General features: G+C 41.7%; 1 protein-coding gene across 8 annotated transcripts in view; it reads right to left on the reverse strand.

Moving 5' to 3' along the window:
- The window catches only part of ssbp3a (single stranded DNA binding protein 3a), a 99,671-nt gene that overhangs the window by 4,736 nt on the left and 73,545 nt on the right, over window positions 1-21,390 (reverse strand). For 2 of the 8 annotated variants that reach the window (XM_070887230.1, XM_070887233.1), the window contains exons 5-15: window positions 19,726-19,806; window positions 17,102-17,161; window positions 12,769-12,835; window positions 12,610-12,683; window positions 10,059-10,123; window positions 9,649-9,697; window positions 5,535-5,570; window positions 4,576-4,630; window positions 2,325-2,395; window positions 882-960; window positions 506-534 (exon numbers count right to left, since the gene is read on the reverse strand). In XM_070887230.1, coding sequence (XP_070743331.1) covers window positions 506-534; window positions 882-960; window positions 2,325-2,395; window positions 4,576-4,630; window positions 5,535-5,570; window positions 9,649-9,697; window positions 10,059-10,123; window positions 12,610-12,683; window positions 12,769-12,835; window positions 17,102-17,161; window positions 19,726-19,806 — 666 coding nt within the window. Of the gene's footprint in view, window positions 1-505; window positions 535-881; window positions 961-2,324; window positions 2,396-4,575; window positions 4,631-5,534; window positions 5,571-9,648; window positions 9,698-10,058; window positions 10,148-12,609; window positions 12,684-12,768; window positions 12,836-17,101; window positions 17,162-19,725; window positions 19,807-21,390 lie in introns of all 8 variants that reach the window. The other 6 variants (XM_070887229.1, XM_070887231.1, XM_070887234.1 and 3 more) reach the window with 3 other exon arrangements.

A 21,390-nucleotide genomic window follows, 5' to 3' on the forward strand; every position in this document is an offset into this window, starting at 1 on the left:
GGAAGTCAATCAACATGAGGTCCTTTTGGGGGATGAATTTGTTCACACATTTAAAGAAAACCAGATGGCAATTATATAGGCAGCTGTAACGTGTAGGCACGTGAAAAATAAATGTATGTTAACGCAACTGACATGATATCTGCTCTAGATGATGCAAAACAAATTGTAAATTTGCTAATTAACTGTTCAATTCATGTACATTATCTACAGAAAGAAAATACGTTTAGCAACTCTCCCAAACGAGCTTGTTTCACTGAACATTATACACTCATGTAGGAGATTAAATTAGTGCACCCAAGAACCAAACTTCTACTTGTGGACTTACCACAATGTGCAGCCTTTTATCAACAGGAAACAAGTAATATTTCTTCCCCACCCCCCCTTCCACTCCTCACTGATTCCAGTTTTAATCGAATCACTTCATCTAGGAGCTTCTGTTATGATTCTTACTTTATATTCAGTATTATACTTTGTATTAAATTAAAGGTTAAAGCTAGACTCGTACCTTAGGGATCCCGTCCATATCTCCTGATCCTGAGGGTAGAACAAAATATTTGCTTAAAATGTGCTTTTTTCTATAAATCACCATATATGTCTGACAATACAAGACCATATTAGAAAAACATTGCTGAAAAATCCATCACTGTTTGCAACTTAACATACACAAGGTTCACTAAGGTACAGTGACTGTACTTTAATATTTCACTCTTCCATGTAAATAAATGCAAATTCTTCTTGCTTACTGATTCCAGTAGCTCCTTCCTACCAGAGGATTCAGAAACCCTCTTAGTTACACTTATTTCTAAGCTCATGAACAGGCTTCAGTTGAACATTGTTTGTTTAGACTTTATTTTATTATTCCTGGTAGGAAGGCAACTTACCTAATGATCCATTCATGTGATGTGGCTCAATTCCTCCCATTCCACCCATGGGACCATCGGAGCCAGGCCCCAGTGGGAACTGGAAGAAAACAACGAAGGAAAATGAAATAAAAATACCCGTTCACTATTTCACTATTTCTATGGCTGATACAGTTCAGTGACAAACGGCAAACAATCTGCTTAAGATGGCCACCCAAGAGTTCAATGAGACTCTGGCAATAAACAAGGTTGAGGAGACACAAGGTTGAGGAGACACAAGGTTGAGGAGACACAAGGTTGAGGAGACACAAGGTTGAGGAGACACAAGGTTGAGGAGACACAAGGTTGAGGAGACACAAGGTTGAGGAGACACAAGGTTGAGGAGACACAAGGTTGAGGAGACACAAGGTTGAGGAGACACAAGGTTGAGGAGACACAAGGTTGAGGAGACACAAGGTTGAGGAGACACAAGGTTGAGGAGACACAAGGTTGAGGAGACACAAGGTTGAGGAGACACAAGGTTGAGGAGACACAAGGTTGAAAGCACAATTAATTGTCCTTTCCGATGAAGAGGCTACACCCAAAACAGTCATCTTTTGTCTTTTCTGTTTCCAGATGCTGATAGACTAGCTGCGCAAGTCCAGAATTTTCCATCTCACTCTATCATTTCAATTAATTGAATTGTTTTAAGCATAAATGTCAATTTTGTGCGTTAGGCCCAATACTTTAAAGCAAAGAAAAAAGTTGGCATTTTTGTTTCTGTTGCGCCCTGAATCGTGATGAATCAAGGGACTAGACTTTCCCTAAAGCCCCCCACTGCCAGATTGCTGCCCAAAAAGACAGCTGAGATTCTTCAAATAACGCTGGCGAAAAATCGCCCGGCGAGAAAATGGATCTTACACGTAGATTCTCAGCGGTTAAATGCGATCCTTGGCAAAATGGGCGGTTCTTAACCAGAATGGGCAAGTACTCAAATTTAGACTGAGGCTGCGGTTGGGCCTAGGGACACTCAAAAAATATTTTTTCAATGAAACAAAAAAATAAAAATTTAGAAAACATTCTCAAGACCCTTTTTAACTTAATCGTTGTGAAAGAATTTTAAAATAATATAAAAAAAACATTAACTTACCTTTCTTTGTAGGAGTACTTACCTACTGCCCTGCTCCAGCTGCTTTTCGTGGACGTTTTAAAAAAAAAAATCTTACCTACAGGTCACCGCTGAACCCAAACTTGGACGGTGGTGGTTTTTTCAGCAGTGCACACGGGTGGGCCGTTCCCCAGCAATATTTTTAAAATGTCGGCGGAACTCTTTTTTAAAAAAACAAAGTGGAAACTTTCGGTGGGTGCTTTTCCGCCGACAAAGAGCAGCACCGCCGAGAAAACTGTCGAAAATGAAGAGGAAAGTCTAGCCCATGAAATTTCCCCCAGTTGGTGTATTTTTTATCTTGTGGAATCTAAACTTACATTTGATCGGCTTCCGCCGGGTGGCACTGGATTAATCATTGTGTACATGTTGTCACTGGAATTCGTTGAATCTGTATTTGAGAAAGACAAAAAAAACTCAATGTAATTAACGCAGCCTCCATTCATACAGGTTAAACATACGACACTTGCATGGGAGGCTCCCTGGGTTTCTTGGTCTCAAGCATTCTTTAAAACCAAGATTTTCCATTAGCATTTATTGATAAAGTCATTTGGTGTTGAAATAGTTTGTTCTTGTTACTTTGTTCATTACATAGCATAGAAACAGGCCATTTGGCCAAACAGGTCCATGCTGGTGTTCATGCACCACACGAGCCTCCTCCCACCCTTCATCTAATCCCATCAAAATATCCTTCTATTCCTTTCTCCCTCATGTGTTTATCTAACTTCCCCATAAATGCATCTATTGCTATTCGCCTCATTCTAATCACTCTCTGGTAAAGAAGTTACTCCTGAATTTCCTATTGGATTTATTAGTGAATTTATTAGTTATGGCCCCTATTTCTGTTTTTTCCCTCCCCTGCAAATGGAAACATCTTCTCTACGCCTAGCCATTCAAATCCTTTCATAATTTCTTTTCTCGAGAAAGAGTCCCAGCTTATTCAATTTTTTCTGATAGATACATCTTCTCAGTTCTGGTATCCTTTTTGCACCTCCTCCAGTGCCTCTATTATAATATGGAGACCAGAACTGTTCACAGTACTCCAAGTGTGGTCTATATAAGTTTAATATAACTTCTCTGCTCATCAATTCTATCCCTCTAGAAATGAACCCCAGTGGTTTGTTTACTTTAAAAACATGGAATTAATAACCTGCGTCGTTATTTATAGTGATTTATAAATCTGTACCCCCATATTTCAGCTATTTTCACCACACTTGTAGCTTCAATCCGGTTTAATTAAAGTATACCACCAGCTCACTCTCGAGTTGAATTACATATGATTAACTGTGCTAGTGTACAGCACTGTGTGGATTAATTAACTTACTATTTAAGGAGAGAGCAGGAGCTCTCAAAAACGTCATGAATTGCAATCAATTTTAGCATTTAATTTGTTTTTAATTGTTTAATTGAGTGCTGATGGTAACCAGCGTTTAATCGTTACTGAGCCCCACAGCATAAGGGAGTGCAGTTGAAACTTAATCAACAAAGCATCCCAAATTACAGTGAATTGCCAAAGCCTGTTCACTTACATTTTTAGACTATCTCCTCCAAGCCTCGCTTACTGAGAGACTAACAGATTTAAGAGAATAAGGCATCGTAAAGTTAATCATAATTCTTGAGGAAACAAATGTTGTAGAATTCATTCAGTTTCTAATGTAATGGATTGAACTTGGTGCAGCATCTTGTCATTTGTTCCTAATGTTCTTAGTACTGAAATGTTTCAAGTAGGTTAGTGGTACAGCGAATGAGGGGTGCAGTCTTCCTACCGTTTCCCTACCATATAATTACAACAGGTCAGTGATTAACCAATCATTCATGGAAATCTTGTCACCGAAACCGAGCACCAAGGAGTAATTATTTTAGCCTTATTCATAAATTTATTACATTGAACAGAGAAAAAAGAGACTATGAAAAACCAGGCACTTCATAGCAAAAGCTCTGGACTCCACAATTTGGTTAACAAAGTGATTCATGCATGCTCTAGCTGTGGAAACCAAAGTCCACCTATTATGATTTTTAAAAATAATCTAAATGTTCATTCAGAGACTCACCAGAGCAATTTCATGTACAATTCTGTATAAATGTTAAACAGGCAGCTCCAAGAAAAATATAACATTTTATATCAAATCGTTTCTGAATTGTGTCAAATTTAAGTGTGATTGCATTGTGCTTTTAAGAAAACAATGCTTATGATCAAAAGGTTAATTTATCCTAACTGTACAATTAAACCATGCTGCGAGTGCTGATGCCACATTGGAGGAAATTAGCTTGGAGTACTTACTGAGTCCAACACATGGGGGAACCCATCAATAGAGAATTATTAATCTCATACTGTTGGCCTTCTCCCAGTCAGTGACAAAATTGTGTGAACAACACTTAGTGTTTGAAAAAAAACTACTGGGAGCAAAAGCAAGGCTCTGATTGTTAACAAAGGATTACTGACTGGACATTAGTTACTTAATACGCGGCACCTGCACATGTTTTCACTCAAAATCTTGGAAAGTAGTTCACACTAGCATGTGTTTTAAGATTTTAACGTCAGTATTGAGAGACTGGTGAGTAAAGCTGTACCTGCTGGACTTGGCATTATCGGTGTTCCTGGAGGACCTCCACCACCAGGGGGCCCCTGTGAACAAAACACACAACTCAGCCTCAAGATTGAACGATTTCACCCTGCAGTGGGTTATGCTGTTGTAAGCAAACTGGTCCAAGTGCTTGGGGCGTGGCTAAATATTCTCAATACAACATTAGAAAGCTGAACGTAAAAGGTTTTCTGAGAACCCAGAGAAAACAATGGGATCATTCCAAACACAAGGTCAAATTTTGCCTGCTTCTAGAGCATAACCTACAATGGGCTTTAATCTACAATTAAAAATATTGTTGAAACGTTCCCTTTTGCTCAGTTGGTTTATCCTCATGACCCCTTTCTGCAAGGAAGACCCCAATGTTTTACCATCACAATCCATTTATGCAGGGGACGGCACTTTTTACTGTTGCAACCTCTTTCTGCGGGAGCCCACTCCAAATATTTTCCAAATTCACCATTTTGCACAGATCACTCACAAAAGTAGCAAAATATTAAATGTTGCTGTGGTCAATTCAAGAATTAAAGGTAGTTACTTTTTCAAAAAATGATTGCAAATTATATCTTCAAAACTTAACTGAAGCTCAGCAGTGCTTTATTGTGAATCAAGATTAAAAGATAGTCAACATTCAAAATATGTAGTATTGAATACATTCTAAAGTATTAAAACTTAAGTGGCAATTTAGCTGCTGAGGCAAAAACCATCTCCAAAGTATACTTTTTCCAAAATCAATTCCCCCAATACCCAATTTCCAGGTCTGCAGACAATCCGTTATCAACTGTCCTTCCTTCTGTTGCATACTATGGGAATGGGTCAACACTAACTACAGACACTTCAGTTAGAATTTCCCACAATCACTTCAGGTCAACTCCAGAATTGTTATCATTTTTCTTCATCTTCAAACATTTGTATTGTGCAAAACATGTCCAAAATACAAATACGTACCCCATATGTACCAGGAGACGAAGAGGAGTATGGAATCTGCAAGTGAAAACATCACAATTTAGAGATTTTAAATCAAATTTACCAACGGTAGTAAAGCCGATCTCAAACTCAAACACTGAATTGCAGGAATAGGCCTCAAAATTCAGTTGATAGGAATTTTAAATCTGCTTTATGAATAGGAGGTGAATATGCTTTCCTTACGTTTCTTTTTTTCCCCCTTGTTTTTCTCCCCATTTCTCTCAAGAGCACCTTGACCATATGACCATTGTTCACATGCAAACCTGGCACAAGTATTAGTAAACTAAACGAGGAGGATCTTCAGAGACAATCCCAAACCTGTCACCCATTGATAAACAAGATTCTCTAGGTGGCAATTAACACATTGATAAAACTCTGATTCATTTTATTTCCCCTCTCCTAAACTTATGGGCACCAAGAAAGACTTGCATTTATATAGCAACCTGAGGACATTCTAAAATGCATTAGACAACTTTTAAAGTGCTGTCACTGTAATGCAAGAAGCTAATGCAAGAAACACAGCAGCCAATTTGCACATAGCAAGATCTCAAAAACGACAATGTGATCATGACTAGATTATGTGTTTTAGTGATGTAGGTTGTGAGATAAATATTGATCAGGACTAGTGTCAAAATAGTGTCATGGGATCTTTTACGTCAATCTGAAAAGGCAGACAGGGTTTAATGTCTCATCCGAAAGATGGCACCTGAGACAGTGCAGCATTCCCACAGTACTGCACTGGAGTACCAGCCTAGATTTTGTGCTCAAGTCTCAGCAGTGGGACTTGAACCCACGACCTTCTGACTCGGGGGTGGAAGTGAGCTGACACCAGGCCAATTGTAGCATCCTCGCTGCCACTCTAGTTAACAAAAACTAACTCAGCAGTGGACCATGGACGCACCACCTTCTACTATGTTTTGCTTAATACTGCCAAGGACATGCATTTACCCACCCAGAATCAGGGGAACTATCTGAAAATGCTTTTATCGTAGGAATCATTATCACTACAGAGACTGATGAATCATAAAGGGATTTAGTCAACTCATCTTGCAGATAAATGAGAAACACAGTGTGTGGCTTAAGGGGGAAAAAAATCAGTTCTTCTGTTAATTGTTATTACACATTAAATGAACCAAACTTAATGTCCTAGAGCTGGAATATTCAGAAGCAGCAGCTCAAAGGCATCTGTTATCAAGAGAAATAATGCTCACATCCTTTCAAGCATACTATTGATCATTTGGTTTGATAAATCATTCAAAAGTAGTCTGACCCACATGTAAATTGTGAACCAAAGAAGCCTTTTGTGTAGGATGTGTAATAGATCACATGGTTAAATAAGATAGTGTAAAACATTGAGACACAAGTTTTACTGCTTCTGAACAAACTAGGCAAAGGCCCTCTGTCCCAGAGATTCCCAGGCGAGTCCCAATTTGAAGCCCATCAACTTTTAAAATGGGAGCAACATAAAGATTGACCTGAAACGTTAACTCAGTTTCTCTCTCCACAGATGCTGCCTGACCGGCTGAGGATTTCAAACATTTTCTGTTTTTATGTCAGATTTCCAGCATCTGCAGTATTTTGCTTTTGTACCATACAGGGGGAGATGGCCGTCATGAAAAAAATGTTAATTTATGAAAAACAGAATTACAAAAACTGTTCAAAAAATGTAATTTGGACGGTTTCATGAGAATACGTGGCTTCCTTCATGCTTGCAAAAAAAGTCTGCCCAACATGTTTTCATGAATTATGTTCAAAAAACATGAAGTTCAGGTCATATGAAGCCACAGGTTCATATGGTCTAGTTTTTTTTTCCATCTACCTTTCTTCCTTCCCTATTCTAGCAACATTCGAACCTATAGTTTACTAAGTTCTGATGGTGCAACAAAACCCAAATGATTCCATCTTTGCAATAAAGTGGAAAGGTTCTGCAGTTAAGTGTTATGAGGCTGAACCCTGGACTATCTAGGACTGTCAAAGTCAAGAGACAGGTCTCCAACAAGAGGGGAGTCAGTGCCCAGGTGGAAACATTCTCAAAATATTTGCCAGGACCCTTAATGATCTCAAAGTGGAGACAGTCGTCGTCCTGGTTCTCACCAGAGTGTACTCCCACCCAGTCACTTAGCCAGTCCACAGTTGGCTCCCATCTAGGTTACAGCATGAAAGGAGGCAATTCCATCCATTGTATCTATGCCAGTCCATTGCTCTACAGTCTACCCACTATCCTGCGGCTCCCTCTGCTTCAAACAGTTAGCTGCTCTTCTCTTAAAAGAGTAGATAAATATTTGAAATAACTAACAGCTCTAGCTGTTTTAATCCTTTGTCTGTTGAGTTACCAGACTCCAGCCAGGGCAGCAGTGGTATATGAAAACTAAAATGAAGAGTTCATCATAATGGGCAGGTGCAGGTAACATTTTTTAGTACACATCCTGAACTAATTAAAAAAATATTTCCCCAAAATTGTCAAAATTAAGGCTTTTCTCGTTGTAGACTGAGGCTGATGGTCATTGAAAAATATAGAACATGTGCAACAAGGAAAATGATACTCCATACTAGAGGATATTAAAGAGAAACAAAACAGAACTTTCCTAGGGGTGACCCAATAGAGGTCTTTAAGATTCTGGATTATGAAAGGGTTTGATTGGGTAGATGTAGAAATGTTTCCACTTGTGGGAGAGACCAGAACTAGAGACCATAAATACAAGATAGTCACTAATAAATCCATAGGGAATTCAGGAATAACTTATTTACCTAGAGAGTGGTTAGAACATGGAACTCGCTACCACAGGGAGTATTTCAGGTGAATAGCATAGATGCATTTATGGGGAAGCTAGATGAACACACGAGGAAGAAAGGAATATGTTGATGGGATTAGAGGATGGGTGAGAGGAGGATTGTGTGGAGCAGAAACACCAGCATGGGCTTGTTGAGCCGAATGGCCTGTTTCTGCGCTGTAAATACTATGTGATAGGCACATGGTATTGGGGGTAATGTACTGACGTGGATAGAGAACGGGTTGGCAGACAGAAAGCAGAGAGTCGGGATAAATGGGTCCTTTTCAGAATGGCAGGCAGTGACTAGTGGGCTGCTGCAGGGCTCAGTGCTGGGACCCCAGCTATTTACAACATACATTAATGATTTGGATGAGGGAATTGAGTGTAATATCTCCAACTTTACAGATGACATTAAGCTGGGTGGCGGTGTGAGCTGCGAGGAGGACGCTAAAAGGCTGCAGGGTGACTTGGATAGGTTAGGTGAGTGGGCAAATGCATGGCAGATGCAGTATAATGTGGATAAATGTGAGGTTATTCACTTTGGCGGCAAAAACATGAAGGCAGAATATTATCTGAATGGCAGATTAGGAAAAGGGGAGGTGCAACGAGACCTGGGTGTCATGGTACATCAGTTATTGAAAGTTGGCATGCAGGTACAGCAGGCGGTGAAGGTGGCAAATGGTATGTTGGTCTTCATAGCTAGGGGATTAGAGTATAGGAGCAGGGAGGTCTTACTGCAGTTGTACAGAGCCTTAATGAGGCCTCACCTGGAATAGTGTGTTCAGTTTTGGTCTCCTAATCTGAGGAAGGATGTTCTTGCTATTGAGGAACTGCAGCGAAGGTTCACCAGACTGATTCCCGGGATGGCAGGACTGACATATATGAGGAGAGACTGGATCGACTGGGCCTGTATTCACTGGAGTTTAGAAGGATGAGTGGGGATCTCATAGAAACATATAAAATTCTGACGGTACTGGACAGGTTAGATGCAGAAAGAATGTTCCCGATGTTGGGGACATAGTCTAAGGATAAGGGGTAAGCCATTTAGGACTGAGATGAGGGAAAACTTCTTCACTCAGAGTTGTTAACCTGAGGAATTCCCTACCGCAGAGAGTTGTTGATGCCAGTTCATTGGATATATTCAAGAGGGAGTTAGATATGGCCCTTATGGCTAAAGGGATCAAGGGGTATGGAGAGAAAGCAGGAAATGGGTACTGAGGTGAATGATCAGCCATGATCTTATTGAATGGTGATGCAGGCTCGAAGGGCCGAATGGCCTACTCCTGCACCTATTTTCTATACTATATAGATACAGCACTACTTACCGAGTTAGCATTGGAAGGATTAGGCCATGGTCGCCCAGCTCCTGGACCCCTGTAATGAAAATACATTAAAAGCATTTTTTTTTGATGCATTAACACACATAATCCATTTTTGCAGGACTAAATCTCGTTTGTCTTCAATAAATCTTTAATGGTCTTTGTCTTCAATTAAAGTTCAGTACAACTAAAGTCATCCATGCTATTAGAATTTTAAACTCTTCAAAAAAAGCCAAAAGGAGGAAAAAGTCAAAGGAGAAAAACACACTTGGAATTATTCTCACTTAACATTTAAAAACATGCAACCGAACTCTGCAAAGGAAATGATTATACTTTGTAAAGCAAACATCAGTTTATTAAAACTGACTTTCCTCACTTTTAACAATTACTTTTCTGAACACAGGTAAGAGACTTACATGTTCATTCCAGCCATGCCTGGACCTATTGAATTGGGTGGAGGTCTCATTGAACCGCCGTAGTTCTGCAATGATAACCAAGGATCAGACTACCAATACGAGAAGAAAACCAGAGAAGGGGACAGAAGGGAAGAAAAAAAGAATGTTAGTTAGTAAGTTATAATGCAGGTCCCAAGACTTGTGCTAAAAATAAAAGAGTCAAGTTATCATCAAAAACTTGTGCTCGGCCTCAATTAAAAGCTTTCTTGGCCAATTTCAAACAAAACTGGATTTTGCAATCCTATGGAGACTATTGTTTCCATCCCATCACCACTCCCCCCCCACCCCACCCCTCACTACACGCACATACACACACGCATACACAGACATCAGCAGTAGTGGAGGTTCAGTTCAATCAGGCACCCAATGAATTCACAATCAGCACAGCCCATTTCCTTTATTCCCATTGTGCTAAGTAACTTGCTTCCTCCAGGTTATAACACCTGATCAGGTCTGAAAGAGTTAATTTGGTGTAAAAAATCAATTAGCTTCAAGGTTTGATGCAAGGCATGCCTGTCTACAATACAACATTGCATTTTCCAACTCTAAATATGCAATTCCTACCAAACGTTCACTGATAGTACCCAAATATTAAAGGGGTTGCATTGTGGTAATACACAGAATTCCTTTTATTCAGGAGCTGAAGTGGCCCTTTCATACTTACAAGTGTAAAAAAAATCCTAAGAACTAGCAAGATTTAACACTCTTAACTATTACCACTTCTACCCAACAACTTGCACCATATAGCACTTTTAAAAACACTGTTCCAAGGCACTTTACAGAGCAGTAGTCTGAGGAACAGAGCACCTATCCAAGGTAGAGATATTAGGAGGTGTGATTGAAGGTTTGGCTACAAAGATACGTTTGAGTTTTTTTTTTAAAAAAGGAAAGGTAGAAAGATCTGAATAGAATTCAAGGGAGATTAGGGTTTAGGCAGCTGAAAGGTCTGCCACTAGTCATGGGGAGAAAAGAGGGGTGCACAAGAGGCCAGAGTTAGAATATTGGAGGTGTGGGAGGGAACATAAGTTTGGAGGAGGTTGCAAAGGTAGAGTGGAGTGAAGCTTAGGAAAGCAAAGAAAACAAAGACTTGCATTTATATAGCACCTTTCACAACCACTGGATGTCTCAAAGCACTTTACAGCCAATAAAGTACTTTTGGAGTGTAGTCACTGTTGTAATATGGGAAATGCGGCAGCCAATTTGTGCACAGCAAGCTCCCACAAACAGCAATGTGATAATGACCAGATAATCTGTTTTTGTTATGTTGATTGAGGGATAAATTGGACCAGGACACACACAATCTCAGTTAACCCATAGAATCATCGAAAGGGGGGGGGGGGAGGGGGGCATGGAAAGCGGCTTTTCTTCAAAATAGTGCTATAGGATCTTTTATGTCCAGGTGAGCGCGCAGACAGGGCATCGGTTTCCTGTCTCATCCGAAAGATGGCAGCTCCGACAATCCAGCACTCCCTCAGCACTGCACTGGAGTATCAGCCTAGATTTATGTGCTCAAGTCCCTGGAGCGGGACTTAAACACACAACCTTCTGACTCGAGGGGCGAGTGTGCTACTCACTGAGCCATAGCTGACACTGACGAGGACATCAAACTTAACACACAGAGACAGGGAACCAGTGCAAGTTTGCAAGGATGGGGCTGACACAACAACGGGGCTTGTTGTGGCATAGGGTTTGGACAGCAGCATTTTGAACATTACAGTTTATGGAACAAGACAAAGAAAGACCAATAAGGACAGCACGATCCAACAAACAACGATGAGATAATCAATCAGATAATCCATTTTGGTGACATTAGTGGATTAATAAATATTCGTCAGGACACCAGGAGGACTCCCCAGTTCTTCTTTGAATACTGTCACGGGATCTTTAACGTCCACCCGAGAGGGCAGGTGGGGCCTTGGTTTAACGTCGCATCGGCAATGACGCCTCCAACAGTGCAGCACTGCCTCAGTACTGCACTGAATGGTCGGCCTAGATTATGTGCTCAAATTTCGAGAGTGGGGGTTGAACCCATGACCTTCTGACTCAGAAGCGAGTGTGTTACCCACACAGCCAAGCCCGAGAGGGGCCATTCATTCTGGCTGATATTTTCTCCCTTCCTAGATTTGGGGCACTGTGAACAACTGTTGCACCACAACTCCAGATCATCTAACTAAGCACAATTGGCAGGATTAAACCTGGGATCTTAATGATCTGTGTGACTCAGTACCATACCAAATGGCACACTTATTAGCCATTGGAGAATTCCAACAGTACTTCATCTGAAAAAATAAACCAAGTGCTTGTTTATAATTGACCTGCACAATCTAAATGCACAAAATGCAAGACTCATTGTGGAAACAGAGAAATTACAAGACAGGGGGAAGCCAATCAGCCATGCCAGGACTAGGTCTTCAACTGGTGGACACTAAAAATTAAATCTGAGTATTGCAATACAAGAATGTTCCAAATGTAAAACTAGAAGCTGAAAGGACGCAGCCCTTGTGCCGCCTACCTGCTGTCCCATTGGGCCCATTCCTCGTGGAGGAGGATTCATTCTCTGCATTGGCCCACCCATACCAGGGTGCCCTACAAAAGGGGAGAAGAAACTCTTATTAAGCATACATCACAGAAACAGTTTTAAAACCTCAATGGAGCTGAGAATATGTCTCACCTTGCTGTCGTGTGGGATCCAATGTGTTGGGTAGCAATGGCTGCGCACCGGGAACAGCACCTGGGGGCTGAAAACAATTGCAGCGTTACTATACAGCAACCAATTTCAAACTATCTGCAATTACTCCAGCTCAGAATGAGATGTACATAGATGCTTGTGTGCCAGTTGGGGGGTGGGATGGGGAGAAGGAAATACAGGGAAAGAGTGAGCAAGCAGAGGGGCAAAGAACAAGTGAGTGATGGAGAAGGAGGTGGAGAGCGAGTTGACAATTAAAACATCCCACACCCAACTCTAATACTTCCTGACATGTACACTTCCAGATATCAGCAATTTTCTACAAGTGCACTCCTGGGATTTGTAAATTTAAAAACCAAGAACTATTGTACAGGAAACTGAATAACAAAGTCATCATATAAAATAAACATATGTTAAAGTACTAAAATGACTCCTCGCTCACTACAGTTTTCTTCCCTCTTCTCCTGAAGGCACTGCTTCTTCCTGGGGTACGGATTCATAAGGCACCTGCAACCCTCCACTATTCTGCCCAAGTAGTCATGGTTTGTGTGTGAGCCTAGACAGTGAGTATTAGTTGGCTGTTTCAACAATTGAGAGTATCACAAACCAATCCAAATCCTGTTCTCCTCCAATCTCCAGACTACATTTTCTATTAGAGGTCACTGGATAGCGATTTGGAGTGAGAATTCTTGCAGGTTTGATCTCTCCCTTACCCAGGATCTCCGCGGTCAATTGGAACTACTCTGGCTGAGATCATTAATGAAGCAAAGACTATAAATTGAACCTTTCTGGTCTACAGGGCTCAACTCTGCACTGAAATATTGGGGGAAGCCAAGCTTACTTCCGGTGTGTTTTTTCATAGTTTAGTTCCACTCGAAGAGAACACACAAATGAAAACAAGCTCATGACAAAATGAACAAAGTTCTGTCCTGGGTTAAAATGTTAAGATAAGGCTGAGGATCAAACATATTCTTCAGAGTCGATCTTTTCAAGTCTTCGAGTAATCAAGGTAACACATGAACCATTTATCACATTAAAAAGGAGACATTTTCCCCACCCACTGTCATTTCAAGAAATTCCCCCCACCTTCAAAATAAAAAGTTTTTGATTCCAAACTATCGCAAATCAATAAAAAAGTGAATGATAAAAATTAGAAAATGTGGCCAAAACAATTATTTTGGCAACGTAACAAATAATGCATTGTTGCATAATCATGAACTCAGCAACAATTCTGACTGGGTGTACCTTGCAATTAATACTTTAATAAACTTATCCTATACTACACAACTGGGATTTCCCCCAAAGGAGAAAAAAAATACTTTAGTGTTAACCATTGAAAACTGTTTAACCAATTGGCTTTACAAAACCACATCGTATAAAGCTCCATATCACACTGAGCTCTTCAAGGTCAGTCAGCAATTCTATTGCTACCACCCTGTTCGATGCACTGGGTACACCAGTCAGTGGAACATGTAAGCTTGGGTGCAGTGCAGCACAGCAAAGTCATTTCCCCCAATGCAGCAGCACTCATGAAGCAGTCTGGAGCTATTTAAGGCTCACCTCAGCTTAATTTATAGCTCTCGGTAGAATTCCTGCTCCACCTGTCTCTACACCTCTATCCATGGCCTGACTAGCTATGGGATAGTAGACTGAACTGAAATTCAACATTGCTCCCTCTCCTTTTCTTGCTCTCCAGAAAAACTGAGGCATGGATTATTCCACCTTTTATACAAGGAAACGGTTCTATTAAAATTGAGCAACATCCCACTTGACTCGGAAAGGCTCGGTAATTGCCTACTGTGACCTGATTGAAATGAGAAGTGCATCATTCAGAGAATCCCATTCTTGTATCCCACCAGTCCACAGTACAACAAGTTACAACATTCCAGAATGGCCCTCAAAGATATGTGTGGGTACTGTGGTCCTGAACTCTGCTGTTCCAATGTAACAACTAAATTGACATGGTTCATGGCAACTTTAGCTACTGCTGAGGAGGAGAAACCCATGATATCCAATTCACTTTAGGAAGAAACAAAAGTGCGGGTTCGAAAAAAAAGCACCGTAAGTTAATTAATCCTTCCCAGAAGGAGTGTGGAGTCTCTGGAGGAGAAGAATGGATGAGCTTGGTGCTACACATAGAGGAAATGAAAGCAGCATTTCATCAGGTCATAGGGTTGGGAGCAGGAGTACATCTTAAAGACTGTGCTCACCTTCTGGAAATGAAGCTGCTGCCTGACATTTAGGATTACCATCCCCCCTTCCCCCAAAGTTAAAGGGATGATGGGAAGAGAGAAAAGCAACATCTTTATTGCTTAGAATGTTTAAAAAAGTGGCCCAGTAATATTAAATAGTTGAACAATGTTAAACTCATTTTAAAATCAAATTTAATTTCAGATTTGAGTTACTGACAAAATTAAATTTCGCCTTACTGGAAAAAGTTTTCATTCATGATTTTATTTGGGAGGGCGGGGGGTGGAGGGGTGTGAGGAGGAAGATAACTGATTAAAGAAGTAACAGACTAGTGTACCCAATAGTACTGGCGTTAAATATCTAGATAGTGGAGATGAGAGCACTAAAATTGACCTTTTGGGGGTGGGGGGGTGGGGAAATAAACCAGTGAGATTACCCACTCCTGACCTTTGTGCACTTCCAGCCGGAGTCATTGGACAGTGGATGAGGGTAGGACCAAATTCGGTTATGATGCTGCCACAATTGAATAGCCTGTACTTCATGTCTAGGCTCACAAATAAAAAATGGTCACTTGGGAGGGTCACCGGCAGGGGGGGGGGGGGGGGGGGGGCAATTGGAGGCAGTTAATCCAGACACTTGGGCACTACAAAGTAGTACTTTAAATAAAAGAATCGGATGAAACTGAAAACCACAAATAGCAATACAGACTAATCCAAGGTGTACCCAGGCACCCAAATTATTCTCAATTCCCATTGCCTTTTGATAGTTTCAAAGAAATTGCGCGCCCACGGCACATTGCAGAAGCAAATATGCTCTCACTAGCACTGTCCCAAGTCCGAATGAGATGGATACACCACGCAAATACTAAAGAGAACTATCTCTGTAATCAGGCTTTCAGCTTGGACTCCCACATGTTACACAGCGGCAGAGATAGGACGCTATACGTTTCAACATATTTTTTACTGTAAGCAATATTCCTCAGTAACATTCCGAGATAAAATCACTACTTTGACAGCGTGTGTCAGAGTTTGAGATTCAGAAGGGAAATCAGCAACACTGATGCCAATCTTCATGCAATAGCATGCACAGAGAGCAGCTCCATGTCTCCACAGACCTGACATTCAAACTAGCTGAGGTTCAAGCACAATATTTGCACAAGAAGTGCACTGAGCAAAACTGCACAGGTGATGTAACACCACGCACAACATAGATCAGCATGTAATACAGGAAACCACTAGAAGAGTCAATTTTGGACTATTAAAGGATAGATCAAGTATATTTTAAACGGTGAAAAGCTAGGAACAGTGGAGGTCCAAAGAGATTTAGGGGCCCATGTACACAGATCACTACAATGTGGTAGTCAGGCACAAGCAATAATCCAAAAGGCTAATGGAATGTTAGCCTTCATAACTAGAGGGCTCGAATATAAAAGGGGAGGAAGCCTTGGTAGAGGTACACAAAGCCCTGGTTAGACCACATCTGGAGTACTGTGTACAGTTCAGAGCAGCCCACCTTTGAAAGGATATACTAGCCTTGGAAGGAATGTAGCACAGATTCACTAGAATGCTACCAGGGCTCCAAAGGTTAGATTATGAGGAGAGATTACATAAACAAGGCTTGTATTCTCTGGAATATAGAAGATTAAGGGGTGGTTTTGTTTTTAGGATTTTAAAAGGAATTGATAGGGGGGAAGAGATATAAACTTTTCCGACTGGTGAGGGAGTCTCGGACAAGGGGATATAATCTTAAAATCAGAGCCAGGCCATTCAAGAGAGAAGCTAAGAAACACTTCTTCATGCAGTGTGGTAGAAGTGTGGAATTCTCTCCCACAAAAAGCAATCGATGCTAGCTCATTTAATAATTTTAAATTGGAGATCAATAGATTTTTCCTAGATGGGGTTGTAAAAGGATATGGAGCCAAGGTGGGTGGATGGAGTTATGATACAGATCAGCCATGATCTCATTGAATGGCGGAACAGGCTCAAGGGGCTGAATGGCCTACTCTTGTTCCTATGTTTCCAACAGTCACTCAGTATTGAAAAACCTCGGCAAGCCAGTTTACTAAATACTGTTACATTATGGGAGTGCTAATTGTAGCAGTGTGATAGAAGCACAGTGGGTACAGTACCTGGCTTCCCATTCTGATGGGGGGCCTTGGACCTCCTGCGTATCGCGGTGACATAAAAGGCTGCAATCACATAGAATTGGTTAAATCTACAATCTGCTGAAATTATAACATTTTATCTCGTGTAGTTTAAACTTTTTTTTTTCCATAAAAGTGGACAACCTGTAAATTCATGCAACAGTAAAAAAAAAATGACCATAGCCAATGCAAGTGATTTGGTGCAGTGTGGTACAGTATCTTAACAAATCCTGCAGATTCCTGCACTCGCTGTGTGTGGAGCACAATTTGCTACCTAAGTATTGTCATTTTGCACAAAAGGTCCTGGAGGAAATGAAAATAGTGGTTTCTGAGTGATGTATCACTCGTGGCAATAAATCACTTGCCCTAGTTGTGTGCAGGATTAGGACCAAAATGACGAGGACTTTGTAATGACATAAAAGGAAATCACAACTCACTTTTTAAACAACATGCTAGGCTTTTAAAAACAAATCCCCTTCAAACCCCTTCATTGGTGCCAATGAACAGCACCATACCAAAGAAACAAAGTTAAACAGAGACTGGATACTGTACCCTGTATCTCAACTTCCCTGACCCTCCAAAGAGTAGCTTTAATATTGAACCATCTTCATTCACACAGTAACAAACCGGTCAGGATATATATAACAACATATTCCACTTGCAGTGGCATTTGAAACAGTAAAGGGCTGATGTATTGATAAACTACAAAATAAGGGATCTGTTCACTGCCGAGGATATTCCTCACAAACCAATGCTGTTCTGTTACAGCTACACTTCAGGAACTCTGTAAAAATTGTTGCGGAGAAAAACCCGATCAAATGTAACTCAATCTCTGTTTAGTTACAAATAACTTGTTTCACATTACAAACTTACTAAAGAGGAAACTAAGCCAATTTACCAAAAACTATATATAATATATATATATATATATTATATATATATATACATATACATATATATTTGCAGACATTTTCTCCCAGCAAATGAAGCTACTTTAAACAAAAGCAAAATACTGCAGATGCTGGAAATCTGAAGCTTTAAAAAAAAAAATGAAGGAAAAAAAATTCAGAAGCCCCTGTTGAAACATCCACATAAGAGGTATACAAGACCGAGATTTGGAATGATAATATTTGACAATTTACTTGTGAAATACTGTTTTTTGGAAATAGTCAGACAGTCAGAAGGGAAAGGGAAAATCAGTATGAAAAATGTCATCCAGTCTTTCTTTGGAATAAAACTACCATTATTTTAAAACATTACGTATGAATCTTAGCACAATAAATTTGGAGTCATGCATGATAACAGGTAGTCAAGACTATCAATGGTTTCAAATGTTATCTCATCTGACTCGTGTGTTTAAAGGATTCAACACTTGAGTAAAAATATACAAATTTCCAGGCAGTGAGCTCACAATATAATGGACATTGTGACTGAGGAACTCAGTGATTGAGAACTCGATAGCAAGAGTTTGATGGCATTCCCCAGCACTGCAGAGTAATGTGATACAACAATCACGCAACAAGGCGATTAACAGGTATTGCACATTTTAAACGTACATACAGATACACACACACACAGACATACAGATATACACACACAGACATATACACACAGGTAGTCACCAATAATGTAACTCGGCTATCAACACTTCCAACACGTGCACTTTTGGAACACCGTCTCAAAGAAATGAAAATGCTCACAGGCCCAGTATCAGGCCAGTGATCTGCCCACTAAATAGAGTACATATAAAAGCATTTACAATCATAGAAGGAAAAATTATAGAAAGGCTAATCCGGTTATCCCATGAGTGAACCTTCCTAACCCCCATGGATTGCTTAGTTTTGAACATCAGGCCACCACCCTACAAAGATTCCAAACAAAAACTGAGGTAATTGGCCCTTCCAGCTGAAGTTGCACATGTTCCTACGATGCTAATATGCCAATCAAATTGACAACATACCAAGTTTAAGACGGGGGCTTCACCCCGCCCAATGGCTCAGTGGATAAATGCACCATATGGATACGGAACCATGTGGACCAAGAGGTCCAAGGTTCAGCTAATGGTTTGTGCCAAATTAAGTCTATCTCAGCCAGGGCAAAGCCTCGGGTGTTACTAGCTTCAGTACTCCTGGATCGGGGTGGGGGGAGGAATTAGCCAGGGTTCCTGCATCTGTTCAATATCCATAGACTATTGTGGAAGTGTGCGCGTGCATGTGTGGATGGCAGGACAGGACTGGGCTTGGCTGTGATGTCTTCCACAGGCAAACAGCCTCCTTGCATTCACCGGCAAGGCTCACAAAGAAGAATAGCTATTGAGCACATTACCAGAGGGCAGCCAATACCACAGACCCACACCCCAAGGAGAGGACAGGAGAATACTGGGGAAGAAAATGTGATTTTTTTTAAAAAGCGTGAACTGTGGGCTGAGAAGCCAAAACAAAATCCATCTGATTTAGAAAAACCCTAAGCGGAAGTTTCACTGCTGGGGACAACCCGATCAGGAGTCTCGTACATAAGACAACAGCAAGCAAAGTCAAAATCATTAGTCGAATGTAGAAACTCTTGCCCCTTTTGAATTCAAGACCCAAGCAATTGCACCAGCTCATTACCTGATTGTGGGGTCCCATCATGTTGTTAGGGTTGTGAGGAGGCGGCTGTGTATGTGGCGAGGGCTGAGAACCTGGGGGTCCCTGCGAGAGGTTAGAGAGCAGAGGAGGGGGGTTACAGCGTCAGTGCATCAAGTTGTAGGAGGCTCGGAGAAATGTAGAGCCACTCCAAAGATTTTTTTTTTTAAAAAGAAAAGTATAACAGCTGTTGCAGACCTGCCATGTTTGTGCTATCAACAAGTGTTAGTCTCTAGGCTGCTGCCAGCGACAATGTAGTTTGTTACCACGAGCAATTTTCTTAATTAACAGACATTAATTAGCCATTTAGCAATTCTGCAAAGCAGCTTTACCAAACATGAGTACCACTGTGATAAATAGCACTGATTAGAGGGTGCCCTAATTAACAGCAACGAGCAAGAGAGAAAATGAAATTACGCAAATTAAAAGGGAGTGGAAGTTAATGAAGCCGGAATGCATTTGCACCTGTAGTTCTTTTGTGTTGGTGAGAACAGAACACACGACAAAATTTACATCTCATCATTTCACTAAAAGATCCATGGCGAAACACAATAAATAAAGCTTTTGAACCAAATTAGTTTGATACTGAGCCAACAATTCCCATTTCTAGACTTACGAGAAGAAGCTTTCCAGTAAGTCACTGCACTCACCGGCAGTTCTGCATTTTTTGAAATCTGAGATTCAGGTTTTACATCTCAAACTTTGTGGAGGTGAGGGGAGAGAAAAAATACAAGACACAAAAGAGGGAGGACCTTGCTCACAGATACTCCTCCCCCACATCATCAACTAAGCCCAGTCTGCTTTCAGCTTGTGCAAAAACATGAAATAGCTCAAAACTAGCAGAGACCCACAAAACATTTGCGGTCAAATTAGTATCCTTATTGCAACAGTACTTGTTTAGACTGATATATTCATCATCTATACAATCAACGCTGATGTCCTCACTCCCTCTCCCTCCCACCCTCCATTCCTCCCACTCACCCCCATCCCTCCTACCCACTCACCCCATTTCTCCCTTCCTCCCAACCCCTCACCCTCCTACTCACCCCCCACCCATCTCTCTATCCCCCCCTCATCTCTCCCTCGTTCCCACTGCCCCCCGTCTCTCCCACACTCCCACCCGCCCCCCCGCATCTCTCCCTCCCACTCCCCCCTGCAACTCTCCACCCCCATCGTCCCTCCCACTCCCCACATCTCTCCCTCCCTCCCACTCCCCCCATCTCTCCCCCCCCCCACTCTCCCTCTCCATCTCCCCCTCCCTCCCTCCCATCTGTCCCTCCCTCCCCCCCCTCCCATCTCTCCCTCCCCTCCCTCCCACTCCCCCCCCTCCCTCCCTCCCACTCCCCCCCCTCCCATCTCTCCCTCCCACTCCCCCCCCCTCCCATCTCTCCCTCCCACTCCCCCCCCTCCCATCTCTCCCTCCCACTCCCCCCCCTCCCTCCCACTCCCCCCCCCTCCCCCCCTCCTCCCTCCCACTCCCCCCCTCCCTCCCTCGCACTCCCCCCCCCTCCCTCCGCCTCCCTCCCATCTCTCCCTCGCACTCCCCCCCATCTCTCCCTCGCACTCCCCCCCTCCTATTTCTCCCTCCCTCGCACTCCCCCCACCTCCCTCCCACCCTCGCACTCCCCCTCCTCCCTCCCCTCCCTCGCA

Source organism: Pristiophorus japonicus, chromosome 8 (genome assembly GCF_044704955.1).
Source record: "Pristiophorus japonicus isolate sPriJap1 chromosome 8, sPriJap1.hap1, whole genome shotgun sequence".
Classification (NCBI taxonomy): Eukaryota; Metazoa; Chordata; class Chondrichthyes; family Pristiophoridae; genus Pristiophorus; species Pristiophorus japonicus.